The following is a 21,827-nucleotide window of genomic DNA, read 5'->3' as shown; positions in this document are numbered from 1 at the left end:
ACTCATATCCCAGGAGCTAATGGGTGGGCAGACATGACGTACCCCGCCACAGCGAGGTACAGCGGAAGCGTAGGATTCAGAATACATAAAAGGTATGTACACTACCGGAAAAAAAATACGTACAAGTAGAAAATAGAAAGTGATCATAGGCGCAGGGGAAGAAGGTTGAAAAATGCCTGGAACTCTGCTTTAACATAGTGAAAAAGTTAAGAATTAAGATTTTCTAAAAATAAGCAAAAGCAATTATGGTACCTGCATAGCTCATATTAGAATGTGTCTAAACATTGTATGTTCACAAATACTTTAACACACATTTCTCAATATTATAAAAAGGCTGCAATAAAGTCAGGAAATAAACAAGGCTTATCTTTTTCCTTGTAGTAAAAGCTCATAAAGCATATTACCACGTGTATCCATGTTCTGCTATGTAGTCCACACTGCAGAAAAGTTTTGTAATTTGAAGAGCTCATAGGAATCAGTGCACCACTATCCTGATTCTGCTCCTGCTCCCCCAACGTTGTGATAAGCGAGTTTACAATTATCACGTAGTACCTTAAATGTGCTATATGCAGAATTTCTACAGCTTGGTCTTAGCTTTTGATGCTAGCTGGGAATCTTGATGCCAGAAAGCAACACAAAGCATCAGCTCCTAGCTCTGTGCACACATTTCAGGCTGGGGATGTGGTCACAAATAACACTTTATGCCAGCACCATTCTCAGTATCAAAGACTGAAGTTAGACTGTGGGGCAGAAGCAGAATAAGGATAGTACACTAACTGCACCTATTCTTTAATTAATTTTCAATATCCTTATGTTTACCAGTGGTAAAAAAAAAGTATGTTACATGGCTGGCAAATACACCGTTCAAGTTGAACTATGGCCAAACAGCAAACTGCATAGATTAAAATAAACAATTCAACCTAAGAAAACATACGTGATTTCACTAAACCACCACATTGGTCCACGCCTCAGCCTACCACACTGCTCACCGAAGTGGGTGACCTCATTTTCTTCTATTATAGTTAACCACTTTCAGACCGGTGGATTTTCCCCCTTAATAACCAGGCCCTATTTTGTGATTCGGCACTGCGTTACTTTAACAGACAATTGCACGGATTGCAATTTTACGTTGTTTTCTTTCCCACAAATACAGCTTTCTTTTGGTGGTATTTGATTCTGCTATATAACATTCCCAAAAAAAAAAAAAATTTAGAAAAATTAAAAATCAAAATTTTTTAACAGTTTAGGCCAATTTGTTTTCTGCTACATATTTTTGGTAAAAAAAAAAATCGCAATAAGCGTATTTTGATTTCTTTTGCGCAAAAGTTATTGCGTTTACTAACTACGGGAAAGATTTATGTCATTTTTATAGTTTTTTTTTTTTACTAGTAATGGCGGCGATCTGCGATTTTTTGCGGGACTGCAACATTGCGGCGGACAGATCAGACCCCTGACTGACATTTTTGACACTTTTGGGAGTACCAGTGACATTACTACAGTAATTAGTGCTAAAAATATGCACTGTTACTGTAATAATGATACTGGCAGGGAAGGGGTTAACAGTATAGGTGATCAAGGAGTTAAATGTAAGCCTAGGGGAGTGATTCTAACTGTGGGGGGGATGGACTTGTGAGATGATCACAGAGACATGCGATCCTATATAGAAGGATCACATAGCTTCTGTGATCATCCGAGGGAGGACGGACGGCTGTGTTTACATCAGCCGTCCGTCCTCTGTCAGCGGGGGGAGATTGTCGGTGTCAGGCAGCAATTGGAGCCGCCTGAAATCCGCACTGGCTTCCCCACTGACGATTGGGGGCAGGAGCGCGCTGGCGGCAGCACAAGCTCGCCTCCTAGCTCCTCCCAGGCAGATGACGTTTATTAACGTGATTCTGCCTGGGACTGCCACTTTGTCGACGTAAATATACAGTGTATAGTCGGAAAGTGGTTAAAAGAGATGTATGGGTGTCATTCAGGAGCTCTCTGCTCTGCCCCCCGCATGCTCACTGGAGCCCTGGGCTCAAAAGGGGGCAAGAGCAACCAGCTCAGGCTCTCAGCGGCTTGCTAAGAGGCTGAGCCAGGTGGCGGTCCAAGCATGTGGGCGGATCCCGACTTCATTGTCATGATCTTGGCTGAGCCTGGACTGGCTCTGTGACATCAGCAGACAGTGGACTTCAGCCCGCTGTCTGCCAAAAAATGGGTCACAGGAGTGCAGAACAAACTGCACTCCTGTGATCCGCAAGAGAGATACAGGCAAACAAGCTTTGGCTGTACTTCTCCTTTAAAGAGCTCCAGGTAAATAAATACACAGTTAAAAGGCATACAATCAAATTGTTTTGTCTGCTAAAGGATTTGTACATCAGTTCATCCATCGCTGTGATTTACACACCATCATCACACTGTATAGCCAGTGGACACTGTTTTTTAGGGTTCATCTACTGAGCTTCCATCTGTCTGATCATTCAGTAATATTGATGTTGATTCATTGTTCAATGAGCAAATTGCTGGTCAAGGGGTGATTCAGGAAATTAAACTATTCCTAAAATTAAGAGTGTATATACCTTGTTAGTGTGATTCACAAGAATAGCTACAGTATCTCACAAAAGTGAGTCCATCCCTTACATTTTTGTAAATATTCTATTATATCTTTTCATGTGATAATACTAAAGAAATTACACTTTGCTACAATGTAAAGTAGTGAGTGTACAGCTTGTATAACAGTGTAAATTTGCTGCCCCTCAAAATAACTCAACACACAACCATTCATGTCTAAACTGCTGGCAACAAAAGTGAGTACACCCCTAAGTGAAAATGACCAAATTGGGCCAAAAGTGTCAATATTTTGTGTGGCCACCAGTATTTTCCAGTACTGCCTTAACTCTCTTGGGCATGGAGTTCACCAGAGCTTCACAGGTTGCCACCGGAGTCCTCTATTACTCCTCCATGACGACATCACGGAGCTGGTGGATGTTAGAGACCTTGCGCTCCTCCACCTTCTGTTTGAAGATGCCCCACAGATGCTCAATAGGCTTTAGGTCTGGAGATATGCCTTGCCAGTCCATCACCTTTACCCTCAGCTTCTTTAGCAAGGCAGTGGTCGTCTTGGAGGTGTGTTTGGGGTGTGAAGGGGATCATGCTCTGCTTCAGTATGTCACAGTACATGTTGGCATTCATGGTTCCCTCAATGAACTATAGCTCCCCAGTGCCAGGAGCACTCATGCAGCCCCAGACCATGACACTCCCATCACCATGCTTGACTGTAGACAAGACACACTTTTTTTTTTAACTCCTCACCCGGTTGCCACCACACACACTTGACACCATCTGAACCAAATCAGTTTATCTTGGTCTCAGCAGACCACAGGACATGGTTCCAGTAATCCATGTCCTTTGTCTGCTTGCCTTTAGCAAACTGTTTGTGGGCTTTCTTGTGCATCATCTTTAGAAGAGGCTTCCTTCTGGGACGATTGACAGGCTGACCCCCCCCCCCCACCCCTTCAACCTCTACAGCAATACTGACAGCACTCATACATATATTTCCCAAAGACACCCCCTGGATTTGACGCTAAGCACATGCACTCAACTTCTTTGGTCGACCATAGCGGGGCTTGTTCTGAGTGGAACCTATCCTGTTAAACTGCTGGATGGTCTTGCCCATCGTGCTGCTGCTGCTCAGTTTCAGGGTCTTGGCAATCTTCTTAAAACCTAGGCCATCTTTATGTAGAGCAACAATTCTTTTTTTTAGATCCTCAGAGAGTTCTTTGCCATGAGGTGCCATGTTGAACTTCCAGTGACCAGTATGAGAGAGTGAGAGCGATAACACCAAATTTAACACACCTGCTCCCCATTCACACCTGAGACCTTGTAACACTAATGGGTCACATGACACTGGGGAGGGAAAATAGCTAATTGGGCCCAATTTGGATATTTTAACTTAGGGGTGTACTTTTGTTGCCAGCAGTTTAGACATTAATGGCTGTGTGTTGAGGTATTTTGAGGGGACAGCAAATGTACACTGTTATACAAGCTGTACACTCACTACTTTACATTGTAGCAAAGTGTCATTTCTTCAGTGTTGTCACATGAAAAAGATATAATAAAATATTTACAAAAATGTGAGGGGTGTACTTACTTTTGTGAGATACTGTAAATGGAAACATGGATCCAAAATATGAAAAAATGCCAACAGGTTCAGAGACCACTTGCCTCTAAGAAGATGTGGTTTATGCTCTTTGAAACTATAAAATCCAGTGCATTCTGTGTCAGTGATTTTGCAAGCTTTCCCTCCATAGTACTGAAAACAGATGGAGGAGAATCCTTTTGTGTGCAAGGACTAACAAGTAGAAAAACAATTAAGCCATCAGTTGAAAATAATGGTTTGATATGTATCTTTACACTGTTCCTAAACTCCAACTCATGCTTTTGATGAACTAATGAAGGAACTAATGGTTGAACTACATTTGGCTGAAATTACAGACTGTGTAATCAGAATGGAAACGAGCCAATTATAATAGGCAAGTCTGTAAATGTAATCGTTTGTATCCCTTATCTCCAAAGCCTTCTAAGTACACATCCCTTTTTCCTTTTTTTGAAGAAGATAAAGCTGCAATTTTGCACTTGATTGAATGTGATGATCTGTTGACCAGTGATATATTCATTTTCACATTATGGAGGCAGCTTGTAAAAAAAAGGCAAATTTAAATAAATAACCTTCATGGTTAGTCAATAGCTAATACAACTTCGACATAGAAATCCATCAATCTTCCTCTATTTCATCGTAATTTAAGCTCCCAAATTGTTTTTTAGCTTAACCACCCTTTGTCCTTCCAGCTCCCAGTAATGTTTTGTGACAGTATAATAGGGCAATTGCTCAGGATTACAAACAGGACAATAGAAGGAGGCAGTCTGTATATACAATTCAAACTGAAAATCAGTGAAACTTTCACAAGCAATTTCAGGTGAAGTAAAACAAACAAACACAAAAAAATGGCTCTACAATGAATCCCTGTTAAGACATGTAGTGGCAGGTTTCCTAATTCAAAGTCTAGTTCAGCAGTCCCCTGAGCGAAGCCTTGCTTACTGCTTCGGCAAGTCGTCAAAAACATTCTGTTCATGTCTACCCTGCAATATATTAAGCTAAATGTGGTTATATTTGCTCATTTCTTTAATAATACAAATACTATCAAAGGTAGACAGAGACAGACGCGCATAATTTAGCAGAACATATTGCATTGATGAAGACAAAATTTAAAGGGAAAAGCCATTTTCCTTTAAAGAGGAGGGACACCTAAAATATTAGCAGGAACAAAACCCTCCTAGGACTCTTGTGCACTATCCAATATTGGATCCATTTGCTGCTACACTGTAAAAGCAATTGTGGTAATATTTCCAGTTACTGTTACTGTTTTTTTTAGCAGTTTTGTTCTCAGAGGTAGGCACTGGCTTTCCATGTGATGTAAAAAAAAAAAAAATAGTTATGTTTATTTGTCTCATGTAGTGGATAGCGGGATTTTGCCTTATGATCCTGGAGACTCTACCGTTGTCACACTAGAATTGGGCAGTAATGAGCGGTGACTCCCCTCCATGTGCTTTAAACACAGCAGATCTGCATACAGATAGGAACAGCTGTGCGCAATCTGAGTGTAGTATACTAACAGATTTAATGTGGTGAAAAGACAAATGGCAACTCACATTATGACAGCTAAAATCAGGCTCATCACATAGTAAGGGCTTCTAAAGGACAGTCTAACAACAACAGGGAACCTCAAACCAGGATAGAAATAGTGGGTGGATGGATATACCTGCAGGACCAAGAGAACACAATGGGGGGGGGGCACCAAATTAAGTGTAGCATTAATTGTACTGGGGAATACTAGTAAATTAGCAACTTACATGAGCAAAAGAAATGGGAGTTTTTGTATGTAATCCGTGAGTCGTTAGCTCATGAATCTGGGATGGAGAGCCTCTTCCTACAACTTGCACAGGAAAACAGAAAATCGCCTCTAAGTGTAGTATTTAATAAGAAAGGTGTGACAGCAATGACAAATAAAGACTCACAAGATAGATGTAAGTAAAAAGCCCATCTGTAGAAGAAAGCAACCCGATCGAGTAGATGTACACCATGCCAGTCCACGTCTGCAGAGACCGCGGTATGACAAGAAGAGAAGCTGGCAGGTTCCGTGGTTTTCTGGGTGTGTTGGATAGAAGGTAGTGTGGAAGCTGGAAACACAACGCGTTTCAAAGCATGCACGCTCCTTTCTTAAGTGACGCACTTTACTATATTTCTCAGTACAATAATGCTGCACTTAATTTGGTGCCCCCCAAACTAGTGTGTTCTATTGGTCCTGCCTGCCATCCAACACACCCAGAATGACTTGGAACCTGCTGGCTTTTCTTCCTGTCATACCACGGTCTCTACAGACCTGGACTGGCTTGGTGTACATCTACTCCATCGGGCTGCTTTCTTCTACAGATGAGCATTTTCTTTACATCCATCTTGTGAGTCTTTATTTGTCATTGCTGTTACTAATGTTGCTAATTAAATATTACACTTAAAGGCGCTTTTCTGTTTTCTAATGTATCAGTTATACAGCGTCGGCTTCCACTCCTGAGAAGAGCTTCTGCCCTAAATGTCGTAGCACTTTAGACTTTATCACTGGCCTTTTATTTACATGATTGATTATATACTTTTTTTTTATAGATTTCTTAAAATAACTTTTTATTTGAAAGAATTTTAAGGATTGGCCTTCAATTATTCAATGTGTTAACCCTGAGCGCATGTTGTATAAGTTTACCTTCCTACAACTTGCAGCCTGAAAAGTCCGGATGTCAGGCTGGATGACAGCTTAGATGAGGAAGTGGAAACCAACAAGACGGCTGAGGGCTTTTTGTGGGATGCACAGCAGCCTAGAAGTGATGTTAGTGGGATGTCAGGCGGGCAGAGCTTTACATTTCAAGTCCCCCTAAGCCTTTCTCAAACTTGGATAGCTCTGCCCACCTGACATCCTGATGACATCACTTCCGGTCTGCTCTGCATCCTACAAGAAGTCCTCCCCCATCTTGTTGATCTACACTTCCTCATCTAAGCTGTCATCCAGCCTGACACTTAGACATTCCAGGCTGCAAGTTGTAGGAAGAGACTCCCCATCCCAGATGCTTGAGCTGGCCACTCGCGGATTACATATAAAAAGTGCCATTTCTTCTTCCCATGTGAGTTGCTAATTTACCAGTATTTCTCAGTACAATTAATGCTGCACTTAGTTTGGTGGCCCTTGGTGTGTTTTCTTAGTCCTGCAGATGTATCAATAATTCTATCCTGGTCTGAGGTTCCCTGTTGTTGTGAGACTGTCCATTAGAACTCCTTACTATGTAATGAACCTGATTTTGACTGTAACAATGTGAGTTGCCATGTGTCTTTTTACCACAATAAATCTGTTAATATACTACACTCAGATTGTGCACTGCTGTTCTTCTTATCTGTTTGCCTTGAGATACTTCAGTTTCTTCAGAGGTGCTGCATCTGGTGCATAAAGTTACTCTGAATGCTCCAATACGACTCTTAATTAAAAAAATAAATAAAAAAAAAATTAACTTTTTGCTGTTCTGTATAGACATTTATGAACACACAGCACTTACTGCGCCATATACTCTATTACTACTGTATACAGAAGATTTACATGCTTGCCACATTTACCCTTTTAAATCTAGCATGCTTGAACACCATGAGATTCCTTCCCTCCGCTTTTATTATCTCTACCTTTCTTTAATATCGGTTTTCCCTGTTTTTTGCTAACATCATGTTTTGTTTCCCGTGTAATTATTTTCTTTGTCGAATATGACTAATGTTGTGCTTTATTAGGTGTCACCACCTCAATTTTTTGCTGTACAATTCTCTTCAACATTTAATAAACTTAGGGAACAAAAAAATTGTTACACTAAATTATACATTTAGATTTTAATGAAAAGTGCTATCAAACGAAGGCTTTCCTAGGTCCCACCACTATAATTTTTTGTACTAAGCACATTCATATTTAAAAAGCTCTGCAGGGGCTGAAGAGATTTTAAAGGGAAATTAAAATAATTTTAGATTTATGTATTTTTTTTAATTTATAATGTTTTAAATAGTATTTTCTCTATTTGTTTAATCCTATCTCAGCCTTTCACTGTTGCGCTCCCTTAACCACTTACCCCATTCTAACATACCCGTACGTCGGGTAACTTTGCGGGCTTATACCGGGATGATGCCTCTAGCTAGACGCATCATCCCGGTACCGTGGTTTGAAGCCGACGGTTGGCTTTCCGCCGGTAACGACCGATGCGGCTCGGGAGCCGCTCGATCGTTACCCGGGTGAGCGGGAGGGGACGCCCCCCCCCTCCCGCCGTCTTCCGTGACTTTGCTCGGGGCTCCCGTCCCACCGCCGGAGCATGGGCAATAATTAAAAAAAAAGAGCTACACTCTAACTCTAAACTGGTAACCGTTAAATAAATTTAAAGCGACACAGATTGAGATCTCTATTGACCGTAGTTTGTCACCATCCCACGGGGGGGCGCAATTTTAAACCGTAACATGTTGGGTATCTATTTACTCGGCGTGACATCATCTTCCACAATATACAAAAAAAATGGGCTAACTTTACTGTTTAGTATTTTTTAAATGCAGTGAAATTTGATTTTTCAAATTTTTTCCAAAAAAATGGCGTTTTAAAGACCGCTGCGCAAATACCGCGTGACAAAAATTTTTGCAATGACCGACATTTTATTCTCCAGAGTCTTTGCTAAAAAAATATATATAATGTTTGGGGGTTCTAAGTAGTTTTCTAGGGAAAAATATTGTTTTTAACTTGTAAACAAAAAGTGTCCGGAATAGGGCTGGGGCTTACGTGGTTAAAACGTTATAAAACCTTTTTAGAAAGAATGAGTAGAAACTAGTGCAGCAAACAATGGAGTATTTAGAAAAAAGAAAATGTGATGGAGAGAGGTCCGACAATTTTACTGAGGCTTTTTAAAAGGTGGTTTTGTTTGTAGTAGGTATTCATAAAACTGTACAACAGTATTTAACTTAAGTAGTCCAATGGAACATTATCGCTTTTTAGGGGTAGATGTAAAGGATGTAATACAGTGATCCTGCAGAGACCTTCAATCCCATGATCAATCCAGTCACAAATAAATGGATGCACTTGGCCAACTCCTTTAACATATGGGAACTGGCAGAACTGGGTAAAGTTGGCCCATATTTGGGTGGAAGGAATGTATGGTCAAGCTCAGACACTACCTATTCAAAATGGTCCAGCATTCATGAATAGCTGAGGGCACTAAAAGTGGAACTAAATGCAGCTAGCAAAAAACTGCAAGCATGCAGCTCTTTATTGCAGAAGAGACATGCTATGTTTCTTCTGCAATAACAAATACTTACCTGGCTGCTTGCAGTCTTCTACTGAAGGTACACTGACTGGGCTGCACATGCGTAGCTCAGCGTGTATACCTGGCACACTTCAGCTGTGCCGGAGTGATTGACTCCCGTGCACATGCTCGGAATGATGTCAATCCCCCACCAGCCAATTAAGTCCCTGGAAGTAGCTGGGGAGACGATGACAGCAGCCAGCAAGAGATGTGACCGCCGCATCCTTGGAAGGTGGCGGTGAGTGTTTTGGGGGTTTTAGTTCCACTTTAAAATTGTTGCATATACTCTATATACAATGACCTATAGGTACCCACACTTTATACCTGTAGCGGCTTTCTTACTTATTTTAACTGACAAAGTCTCTTTAAGGTGTCATGTAGCTAACACAATTTCCAGTGGTCTACTGTTCCTATAACCCAAATTACTCTCACACTACAATTCAAAGTATTTACCACAATTGTGCAATAATATATTGTCAGCAGCTCACCAGCATTAACATGTGTACCCACATCAAACCTGAAATATTATCTACAAAAGTGCAGCTCTGCTGTTAACATATATCAGTGAAAATAAATAATAATATAAAAAAAAAAGAATTTGAATCAATATACGGTATCTCACAAAAGTGAGTACACCCCTAACATTTTTGTAAATATTTTATTATATCATTTCACGTGACAACACTGAAGAAATTACATTTTGCTACAATGTAAAGTAGTGAGTGTACAGCATGTATAACAGTGTAAATTTGCTGTCCCCTCAAAATAACTCAACACACAGCCCTTAATGTCTAAACCGCTGGCAACAAAACCGAGTACACCCCTAAGTGAAAATGTCCAAATTGGGCCCAATCAGCGATTTTCCCTCCCCAGTGTCATGTGACTCATTAGTGTTACAAGGTCTTAGGTATGAATGGGGAGCAGGTGTGTCACTCTCTCATACTGGTCACTGTAGGTTCAACATGGCCCCTCATGGCAAAGAACTCTCTGAGGATCTGAAAAAAAAGAATTGTTGCTCTACATAAAGATGGCCTAGGCTATAAGAAGATTGCCAAGACACTAAACTGAGCTGCAGCATGGTGGTCAAGACCATACATCGTTTTAACAGGACAGGTTCCACTCAGAACAGGCCTCGTTATAGTCAACCAAAGAAGTTGAGTGCAAGTGCACAGCGTCATATCCAGAGGTTATCTTTGGGAAATAGACATATGAGTGCTGCCAGCATTGCAACAGAGGTTGAAGGGGTGGCAAATCAGCTTGTCAGTGCTCAGACCATACACTGCACACTGCATCAAATTGGTCTGCATGGCTGTAATCCCAGAAGGAAGCCTCTTCTAAAGATAATGCACAAGAAAGCACGCAAACAGTTTGCTGAAGACAAGCAGACTAAGGACATGGATTACTGGAACCATGCCCTGTGGTCTGATGAGACCAAGATAAACTTGTTTGGTTCAGATGATGTCAAGCATGTTTGACGGCAACCAGGTGAAGAGTACAAAGACAAGTCTTGCTTACTGTCAAGCATGGAGGTGGGAGTGTCATGGCCTGGGGCTGCATGAGTGCTGCCGGCACTGGGGAGCTACAGTTCATTGAGGGAACCATGAATGCCAACATGTACTTTGACATGCTGAAGCAGAGTATGATCCCCTCCCTTTGAAGACAGGGGCGCAGGGCAGTATTCTAACATGATAAGGACCCCAAACACACCTCCAAGACGATCACTGCCTTGCTAAAGAAGCTGAGGGTAAAGGTGATGGACTGGCCAAGCATGTCTCCAGACCTAAACCCTATTGCGCATCTGTGGGGCATCCTCAAACGGAAAGTGGAAGAGTGCAAAGTTTCTAACATTTACCAGCTCTGTGATGTCGTCATGGAAGAGTGGAAGAGGACTCCAGTGGCAACCTGTGAAGCTCTGGTGAACTCCATGCCCAAGAGGGTTAAGTCAGTGCTGGAAAATAATGGTGGCCACACAAAATATTTAAACTTTGGGCCCAATTTAGACATTTTTACTTAGGGGTGTACTCACTTTTGTTGCCAGCGGTTTAGACATTAATGACCCTGCGTTGAGTTATTTTGAGGGGACAGCAAATTTACACTGTTATACAAACTGTACACTCACTACTTTACATTGTAGCAAAGTGTCATTTCTTCAGTGTTGTCACATGAAAAGATATAATAAAATATTTACAAAAATGTGAGGGGTGTACTCACTTTTGTGAGATACTGTATATATATATATATATATATATATATATATATACAGTGGGTACGGAAAATATTCAGACCCCCTTAAATTTTTCACTCTTTGTTATATTGCAGCCATTTGCTAAAATCATTTAAGTTCATTCTTCTTCCTCATGAATGTACACACAGCTCCCCATATTGACGGAAAAACACAGAATTGTTGACATTGTTGCAGATTTATTAAAAAAGAAAAACTGAAATATCACATGGTCCTAAGTATTCAGACCCTTTGCTGTGACACTCATATATTTAACTCAGGTGCTTTCCATTTCTTCTGATCATCCTTGAGATGGTTCTACACCTTCATTTGAGTCCAGCTGTGTTTGATTATACTGATTGGACTTGATTAGGAAAGCCACACACCTGTCTATATAAGACCTTCCAGATCACAATGCATGTCAGAGCAAATGAGAATCATGAGGTCAAAGGAACTGCCTGAAGAGCTCAGAGACAGAATTGTGGCAAGGCACAGATCTGGCCAAGGTTACAAAAAGATTTCTGCTGCACTTAAGGTTCCTAAGAGCACAGTGGCCTCCATAATCCTCAAATGGAAGATGTTTGGGATGACCAGAACCCTTCCTAGAGCTGGCCATCCGGCCAAACTGAGCTATCGGGGGAGAAGAGCCTTGGTGAGAGAGGTAAAGAAGAACCCAAAGTTCACTGTGGCTGAGCTCCAGAGATGCAGTCAGGAGATGGGAGAAAGTTGTAGAAAGTCAACCATCACTGCAGCCCTCCACCAGTCGGGGCTTTATGGCAGAGTGGCCCGACGGAAGCCTCTCCTCAGTGTAAGACACATGAAAGCCCGCATGGAGTTTGCTAAAAAAAACCGGAAGGACTCCAAGATGGTGAGAAATAAGATTCTCTGGTCTGATGAGACCAAAATAGAACTTTTTGGCCTTAATTCTAAGCGGTATGTGTGGAGAAAACCAGGCACTGCTCATCACCTGTCCAATACAGTCCCAACAGTGAAGCATGGTGGTGGCAGCATCATGCTGTGGGGGTGTTTTTCAGCTGCAGGGACAGGACGACTGGTTGCAATCGAGGGAAAGATGAATGCGGCCAAGTACAGGGATATCCTGGACAAAAACCTTCTCCAGAGTGCTCTGGACCTCAGACTGGGCCGAAGGTTTACCTTCCAACAAGACAATGACCCTAAGCACACAGCTAAAATAACGAAGGAGTGGCTTCACAACAACTCCGTGACTGTTCTTGAATGGCCCAGCCAGAGCCCTGACTTAAACCCAATTGAGCATCTCTGGAGAGACCTAAAAATGGCTGTCCACCAACGTTTACCATCCAACCTGACAGAACTGGAGAGGATCTGCAAGGAGGAATGGCAGAGGATCCCCAAATCCAGGTGTGAAAGACTTGTTGCATCTTTCCCAAAAAGACTCCTGGCTGTATTAGATCAAAAGGGGGCTTCTACTAAATACTGAGCAAAGGGTCTGAATACTTAGGACCATGTGATATTTCAGTTTTTCTTTTTTAATAAATCTGCAACAATGTCAACAATTCTGTGTTTTTCTGTCAGTATGGGGTGCTATGTGTACATTCATGAGGAAGAAGAATGAACTTAAATGATTTTAGCAAATGGCTGCAATATAACAAAGAGTGAAAAATTTAAGGGGGTCTGAATACTTTCCGTACCCACTGTATATATATAATGAATGGTATCAGAAAACAAACAAAACGGAAGATACATAAAATTACCTAAATTTCATATAAAATTATACAATATTTACCTCTTTATATCTAGATTTTAAAAAAATGTACTTGATAACAACATGTAACCAAAAAATAATTCAGTGCCAAATTCTCATTCAGTTGTATCGGTGTATCTCAGTTCATTTAAAATAGTCCAACTCCAGTGCTTGTAGAGGATAAAGTACTCTGCTGTAAACACAAATGCCATCCATGTTTTACCCTTTGTGCTCTTTTTTTCTGCGCTCACCTCTTTTGTTGACCCATAAATCTTTTATATGTCAAGTATAAGCATTCCATTTTAAGGGGTCGACACCACGCTCTTTTCGCCTCTGGGACACCTCTTCACCTCCAATATTCATATTTCACCTTTCAACACCTCTTTCCCTTTAAGTGGGTAATGCCTCCAACCTTCCTTTTATATTGCTCCACCAGACTCTGCTCAAAAAATGACATACAATTCATAACGCTTTCTGCATCAACTTTTAATTTATTAAAAGAATAAAGTTATACTCCCTTGATAATGTGTAAATCCCCCTAAGATCTTAGTGGATCATTAGCAGCACCACTCGGCCTGAAGTGTGCTCACTTCCAGGACTAGCGTGATGAGGTTACTGTCTTCAACCTTATGTGTTACGTCACTACATGCGTGACTTCTTCTTAAACGTCTAAAAAAGTCATGTGTGTAAAGATATAACGCAGTGCACAGGATCTAGTGCACAAAATCAAGTGAATGTAATTTTATTGTTTTAATAAAATATCAAAATGATGCAGAAAGCACTATGATTCATATGTTTTGTGTTTTGTTTTTTTTTTTTTGAGCAGAGCTAGTGGAGCAGTATAAAAAAGGAAGATTGGGAAATAAATTAATATTTGAGGTGAAGAGGTGTCCCAGAGGAGAAAAGAGCACAGTTTTCACCCTTAAAGAAAAGGCGCATATTTGACCTATAAAATATTTATGGATAATCAACAGAGTTAAATGCATAAAAGAGCACAAAGGGTGAAGCATGTGGATGGCAATTTTGTTTACAGCATTGAGAACTTTATCCTTCATGAGCACCGGAGTTGGAATATTTTAAATGACCTAAGATACACTGATACAATTCTTTGAGAATTTGGGACTGAATGAACATATTGTTGCATGTTGGTATCAAGTACCATTTATTTATCTAGATAAAAAAAGAGGTGAATATTGGGAAGTTTTATATGATATTTAAAATTGGAGAGTGGTTAAATTTATTTTCCAGCAAACTGGACAATATTTGTTTTTTTTTTTATTACTTATTACCAATTTTCATTGATATATGTTTTTTTTTTTTTAGATACTATCCAAATGTGTTCCTACTACTACTATAATTCTTTATCATGAAATACATAATGTCACATAACTATAATGTTTATTATTGTGAATAGTATCTTGGATTTTTCATGCATTCCTATTATGCTTATTTTTTCAAGTACATATACCAACTATGTTGTACATGACAAAGACTGTGATGCCTATCAACAAACATCTTTTTTTTAATTAATATGTCTACAAAAAATAATTCTTTAGCACAGCAGCTGAAAAACATCAGGTTTTATCTGATTCTCTCATACTACGTAAAGACATCATGATCTACAATTTACTTGTCTTCTCATTGACATACACAGTTATTTATGTTTTATATAATTAACAGAGGGCAAAAATAATGACAATACTGAAGGAGAACACATAGCTTCAAGATAAATTAGTGTAATTACTGTCCTCATAAAACACCCCATGATTTAAGGTGTCCTAATCAATGAAATGACTTTCTCTCCATTGAATGGAGCACAATCATTTTAAAAAGAGCCTTAAAAACAGCCTAACTAATTTCTGTCTGGTTAAGTAAAAATATTAGGTCATTTTTAACAAAAAATGTAATTGTCTTTAAAATAAAAAAACATAAAAAAATACAAACTTACAGGATAAAAATCATCAAGCGAATATGGTTTCCCCTTTCTTTGTCCACGATTATGGTAATAAATTCCTTTCTGGATAAAAGGTAGGGCATTTGTCCTTTAATAAAATATAAACAACTTAAATGTTAGATAAAGCATGCAAAGAAATATACTCTAAGTTCAAAATAAACTGTATTTTTTTCTTCATGGCGTACAAACATGTTGTTATAGTTACGCTCTGCTAGTGCTAAAAACCAACTAGAGAATTAGCCACAGGGGCATAGAGGAATGATCTGCATGTTTCTTCCTGCTTTATTTAAATAAAGAAAAAAGAACTTTCCTTGAAAGATTTAAAAAGAAAGAAGGTTTGAGTGCGACCAATTTCTGTTTTAAGAAGACAAGGTTGTACTTCACAATGTTTTAATAAAGGAATTATCATGCCTTTTAGCCTACCTCATGATATGGTTAGTGTGTATGTCATTGTGCGATTCCAAAACCTCATATTAGCTTCAAGATCTTGTGCTGATGAGATATAAGAAGCTTTAAACATCTATATGAACAATGGACAAATGCCTCTATATTAAGGCAACATAAGCAGAACTTCTGCATTAAGAGCTGGCGACAGGCGTCTAAAAGGAAAGGCCTGTTTTCAAGGGTTATTACTTATAAAACTTTTTGTGCTTATGTGCATTTAAATCATAATGTTATCAGTGCCACCATGTTATATATCTGCTTTATTCTGAACTCCGGGTCTGCCATATACAGAATAATAAGGCTTTAGTAGTCTCAAACATGCCAAATGTCACATGTCTGAACTCTTCTTAACCTTTGTTTGCTGACCCACAAAGAACCACTACACCCTGACACTGCAGATAGGATATTGTATCAACCAAAAACCTTTATTGATTAGCAATAGCAAGTACAGCCCTAACACCGAAGTTCACTGTGGCAAAGTAACAGATTCACTGAAAGGACCATAGAGGATATTTACAAACCTTCCCCATGCAGTTCCAATGTTGGAGCCTAAAGAAATACCTAATAGAGGGTAAACGGGACACTGCCCCTGGTTGCCCACGATTCAGTGCTTTATGTCTGCTATTACCTTAATTTGGCAGAAGATCTGCTGTCTGATGCTGGCGTCACTCTATTAGTAAGGCTTTGACTTTCTATACCCTAGGATTTAGTCAAACCTAATCCTCTCCCAACAGCCCCCTGTCCAATGGTCATGTTGTGTGTTCAATTGCTGAGCACTATGCTGGGTGCAAGGGCAACATGCAAAGTCGTATGTTAGCTTCAGGAGTAACTGCATTTGTTAAGAAAAAAAACATTCCCCTCTAGGTGATGTACATCACAAGGACTTTAACCACTTAAGCCCCGGAGGATTTGGCTGCTCAAAGACGAGGGCCTATTTTGCGATTCGGCACTGCGTGACTTTAATGGACAAATTGGGTGTTTGTGCGACACTGTACCCAAATGAAATTGATATCCTTTTTTTCCCACAAACAGAGCTTTCTTTTGGTGGTATTTGATCACCTGTGCGATTTTTACTTTTTGCGCTATAAACAAAAAAAGAGCGACAATTTTGAAAAGATAACAATATTTTTCCCATTTTTTTATATGAAATTCTCAAAAAAAATGTAAAAATCTAAATTTTCTAACATTTTAGGCCAATTTGTTTTCTGCTACATATTTTTGGTAAAGAAAATCGCAATAAGCGGATTTTGATTGGTTTGCGCAAAAGTTATTGCGTTTACTAACTACGGCAAAGATTTATGTCATTTTTATTGTTTTTTTTTTTTTAACTAATAATGGCGGCGATCTGCAATTTTTTTGCGGGACTACGACATTGCAGCGGACAGTTTGGACCCCTGACTGACATTTTTGACACTTTTGGGGGTACCAGTGACATTACTACAGGAATCAGTGCTATAAATATGCACTGTTACTGTAAAAATGACACTGGCAGGGAAGGGGTTAACTTTATTAGAGATCCAGGGGTTAAGTGTGTCCCTAGGGGCGTGCTTCTAACTGTCAAGGGGCGTGGCTTTTGATGTAACCACAGAGACATAGGATCCTACATAGCAGGATCGTATAGTCTCTGCTGTTACACCAGGGAGAATGACAGGCGGCTGTGTTTACATTAGCCGCCTGCCTTTCTCCCTCTCCAGCGGGAGATCGCGAGTGACTGGCGGACATCGGAGCCGCCGGTCACTCGCACGGGGATGTCAGGGAACAAGCGGGGATGGGAGCGCGCCTCCGGTGGCGCTTGCTCGCCCCCTATTGGCTCGTGGGCGAGTGACGTACCGGTACGTCACTTTGCCCAGGAGGGGCTGACCGCCGCAGTATGTGTACTTGCGACGGTCAGCAAGTGGTTAACAAACTTTGTTACAGAATCCTACCTTTTGTTATTCTGAAGAAATCCCTGTGTGTTTGTCTATGTCCATGTGGTAAGTGAATCTAATGGGAGTGGTCTAATGAGGAAAATTGCAGGTTCTACATTTATTTAGATGTGATTTCCTGTTGGGAGTATCTCAGCAAAAATGACATTTTTGTTGCAGGGGATGCCTGATATCTGACTTGTGTCTTAGTTTAGACTGCTGGGAAAATCAACGAGCCAATCACATAAGTAGGAAATAATGTTTCAGGGGGGCGTTCTGTACAAATTCTGTGTACAGAACACCTTTAGGCACCCATATTGCATTACACTTTACAGAAAAGTACAATGGCTGCAGATTAAAAAAGAAAGGTCATTTTTAATAACATTCAATTACAATATGACTTGTATAGCAATTGTATATGCTATATTATTTTCTTTTTAATTTGCTATTATTTTTCCCATGAAAGTGGAGCTACCCTTTCAACTTTCTCAACAAATCAAAACTTACACATTTGGCCTCCCAGTGAACAAGGGCAGCCTGGAGAGAAAGTAAATCCATGCTCCTTTCATTCCCTACAGTAAAATGCATTTGTTATTTTCCCTAGCATGGGCAAAATACAAATACTTTACCCTTAAGTGCCCATTCACACTACCGCGACTTGTCAGGCAACTGGTCAGCCTGATAAGTCGCGGTCCATGCAGTGCTACGGGAACTGTTCTAATAGGAGCGACTCAAGTCGCTCCAACTTAGAAAATAGTTCCTATACTACTTTGGGGCGTCATCGGAGCGACTTTCATTGACGGTGCACGCAACTTCACAGGTCGCCCCCGAAGTCGTGCCGCGGTAGTGTGAACCGGCACTAAGAACACCTTGTTGTATTTAAACAAAAAGTCTGCACCTTTATTAGGGCGATTATATCCTTGTTTATTTATACAAGCTGCTGCTCCTGCTGTCTTTAGACAGTTGAGAGCATTAGATAGAGGCACAGAACTGATTGAAGTGGCTCTATGCCATGTGATAGCTGTGCTGACCAATCACCAATGTAGATAATCTAGCACAGTTGGTGAAGAGTAGATGGTGAAAGGGGGATTTAAAGGACCAATGATCACTAATGTTGTGGAATTGTTTTGGGGGGATTTAAAGTGCCAGTGACCATCAACGATGGGGAAGGGGCGGGGGGTTAAAATACCACTAATCACCAAGGCTTGTGGGATTGTTTGGGGGAGGGGGGTTTATAATGCTACAGGCCACCAATGTTGTCCATTTGTTTGAGGGGGGGTGGGGTATTTTTAAGAGCTCCTGGCCAATGATGGGGGTGGGTTAAAATGCAATTCCATCCTCCAGAAAACTTTCTTCCACTAAAAACAGAAGATTTGCACTTGGCTTTATTAGGTGACGTTTAGTGAATAGGCACACCTTCATTTAAATTTTAGTATCTTAATCCCTACATGTTTTCTAATTTCTAAAAAGCGTGTTCTTACTGTGCTGGCATTTTCAGTCTTTTTACCTTTATTATTATTATACAATGCCAACAATTTGTGCAGACCTTTACAAAATGAAGGGAGACAGTACAGTCACAATGCAATTAAAGACAAAGGAGATCGGAGGACCCTCCTCATTAGAGCTTATAATCTAAAAAGGAGAACATTATATAGTAAAACATAAAAAAAACAGTTGTTATTAAATACCATCAAAAGAAAGCTCTATTTGTCTCTAAAAAAATATATCAATTGAAATACAATGTTGCATGACCAAGTAAATGTCAGGCAAAATATCCTGAAAAATGGTCTAGACAGGAAGAAGATTTAACATGCCGCTCCTGATGTGGTTAAATAGGAAAGGAGAAAGTGAACCTACTCACAGATATAAAAATGATGTAAGCTAAAAGAGAGGCAAAATTACAGTTTATGTGTGAATAAACATGCTGGTTTTATTTGCTGAATTATTTTGCTGTAAAAAGCTTTGCCAATCAAGATGAAAAAGGGGCAGAGCAGAGGATAGGTTCTAGCTTAAAGCTGGAAAAACAGTCTTCCCTTGAATTGATAAGGTTTTGTTGTTAAAAGCAAATAGGTCTCTCCAAAAGGAAAGTCGAGGAATGATTGCCCAGAAGCCCACTGTTGGAGAGGCCTGAATACTACCTACGGTAATTATTATTTGGACCTTAGCATATTAAAAGCTGATGGACAACATTATTTCATTTGTTGCAACACAAAAAAACCAACATTACCTATTCTTTCCAAACTGGTGATATTCATAGATGGTAACAGATCTGTCATGGGTGAAAAAGAACCCAATAAGTTCCCTACAGGCATCACGCCCATTTCTGAAAAAGATTAATTAGGGGTTACATTTTTATGAAATTGTAAACATTTTGTTTCATTACTTCACATATTTATTCTTGACCTTAAAGTAACATGTACCATATTCACCCTCAGGCGTTCCAGAGATCTCAATGTTCCTACTAGTCAATACTTTTGGTTTGTTAAATATAACTTTGAAATTATATTGTGACCCAAGATCATTGCTTAGGGGCCCCCACTCAGGCTCACAAGGTCCAGTAAGTTGGAAGCTGTTGACAAGTAAGGGTGCAGGCTATATTTGCTACCTTGTGTAATGTGCAGCATTATTATATACAGTGCCTTGAAAAAGTATTTATTCCCCTTGAAATTTTCCACATTTTGTCAAGTTGCAACCAAAAATGTACATTTATTTTCTTGGGATTTTATGTGACCAACACAAAGTGGAACATAATTGTAAAGTTGAAGGAAAATGATAAATGGTTTTACATTTATTACAAATAAATATATGAAAAGTGTGATGGGCATTTGTATTCAGCCCCCTTTACTCTGATACCCCTAACTAAAATATAGTGGAACCAATTGCCTCCAGAAGTCACCTAATTAGTAAATAAGGTAAAGTCTACCTATGTGTAATTTAATCTCGGTATAAATACAGCTGTTCTGTGAAGCGCTCAGAGGTTTTTTTTTTAGAGAATCCTAGTGAACAAACAGCATTATGAAGGCCAAGGAACACGCCAGACAGGTCAGGGAGAAAGTTGTGGAGACGTTTAGAGCAGGGTTAGGTGATAAAAAAATTTCCCAAGTTTTGAACATCTCACAGAGCACTGTTCAATACATCATCCGAAAATGGAAAGAGTATGGCACAACTGCAAACCTACCAAGACATGACCATCCAACTAAACTGACAGGTCGGGCAAGGAGAGCATTAATCAGAGAAGTAGCCAAGAGGCTCATGATAACTCTGGAGGAGCTGCAGAGATCCACAGCTCAGTTGGGAGAATCTGTCCACAAGACAACTATTAGTCATGCACTCCACAAATCTGACACTTATGGAAGAGTGGAAAAAAAAACCATTGTTGAAAGAAAGCCAAAAGAAGTCCTGTTTGCAGTTTACGGGAAGCCGGGGGGGACAAACCTGGAAGAAGGTGCTCTGGTCAGATGAACTTTTTGGCCTAACAGCAAAATTCTATGTGTGGCGGAAAGCTAATACTGCACATTACCCTGAACACACCATCCTCACCGTGACACATGGTGATGGAGATGCTTTTCTTCAGCAGGGACAGGGAAGCTGGTCAGAGTTGATGGGAAGATAGATAGAGCCAAATACAGGGCAATCTTAGAAGAAAACCTGTTAGAGTCTGCAAAGCACTTGAGGGGCGGAGGTTTATCTTCCAGCAGGACAACGACCCCAAACATACAGCCAGATCTAAAATGGAATGGTTTAGATCAAAGCATATTCGTGTGTTAGAGTTTCCCAGTCAAAGTGCAGACCTAAATCCAATTGACAATCTGTGGAAAGACTTTAAAATTGCTGTTTACAGATGCTCTCCATCCAATGTGACAGAGCTTGACATATTTTGCAAAGAAGAATGGGCAAAAATTTCACTCTCTAGATGTGCAAAGCTGGTAGATACATACCCAGAAAGACTTGCAGCTTTATTTGCAGCGAAAGGTAGTTCTACAAAGTATTGACTCAGGGGGGCTGAATACAAATACACAACACACTTTTCAGATATTTGTTTCTGAAAAATGTTGAAAACCATTTTAAATTTTCCTTCCAATTCACAATTATGTGCCACTTTGTGTTGGTCTATCACATAAAATTCCAATAAAATACATTTACGTTTTTGGTTGTAACATGACAAAATGTGGAAAATTTCAA

The 21,827-nt window shown here is 40.0% G+C and overlaps 1 protein-coding gene across 1 annotated transcript in view; it reads right to left on the bottom strand.

Annotated features, from left to right (window-relative positions):
• Window positions 1–21,827, bottom strand: part of CAPS2 (calcyphosine 2) — a 157,936-nt gene that overhangs the window by 26,643 nt on the left and 109,466 nt on the right. Inside the window, exons 11-12 of the mRNA XM_082255905.1 lie at window positions 19,873–19,968; window positions 15,292–15,385 (exon numbers count right to left, since the gene is read on the bottom strand). Of these exons, the coding sequence (XP_082112031.1) occupies window positions 15,292–15,385; window positions 19,873–19,968 (190 nt within the window). The remainder of the gene's footprint in view (window positions 1–15,291; window positions 15,386–19,872; window positions 19,969–21,827) is intronic.

Source organism: Pelophylax lessonae (assembly GCF_965119305.1).
Source record: "Pelophylax lessonae genome assembly, chromosome: 4".
Classification (NCBI taxonomy): Eukaryota; Metazoa; Chordata; class Amphibia; order Anura; family Ranidae; genus Pelophylax; species Pelophylax lessonae.
This window is presented reverse-complemented; position numbering and strand designations above follow the sequence as displayed.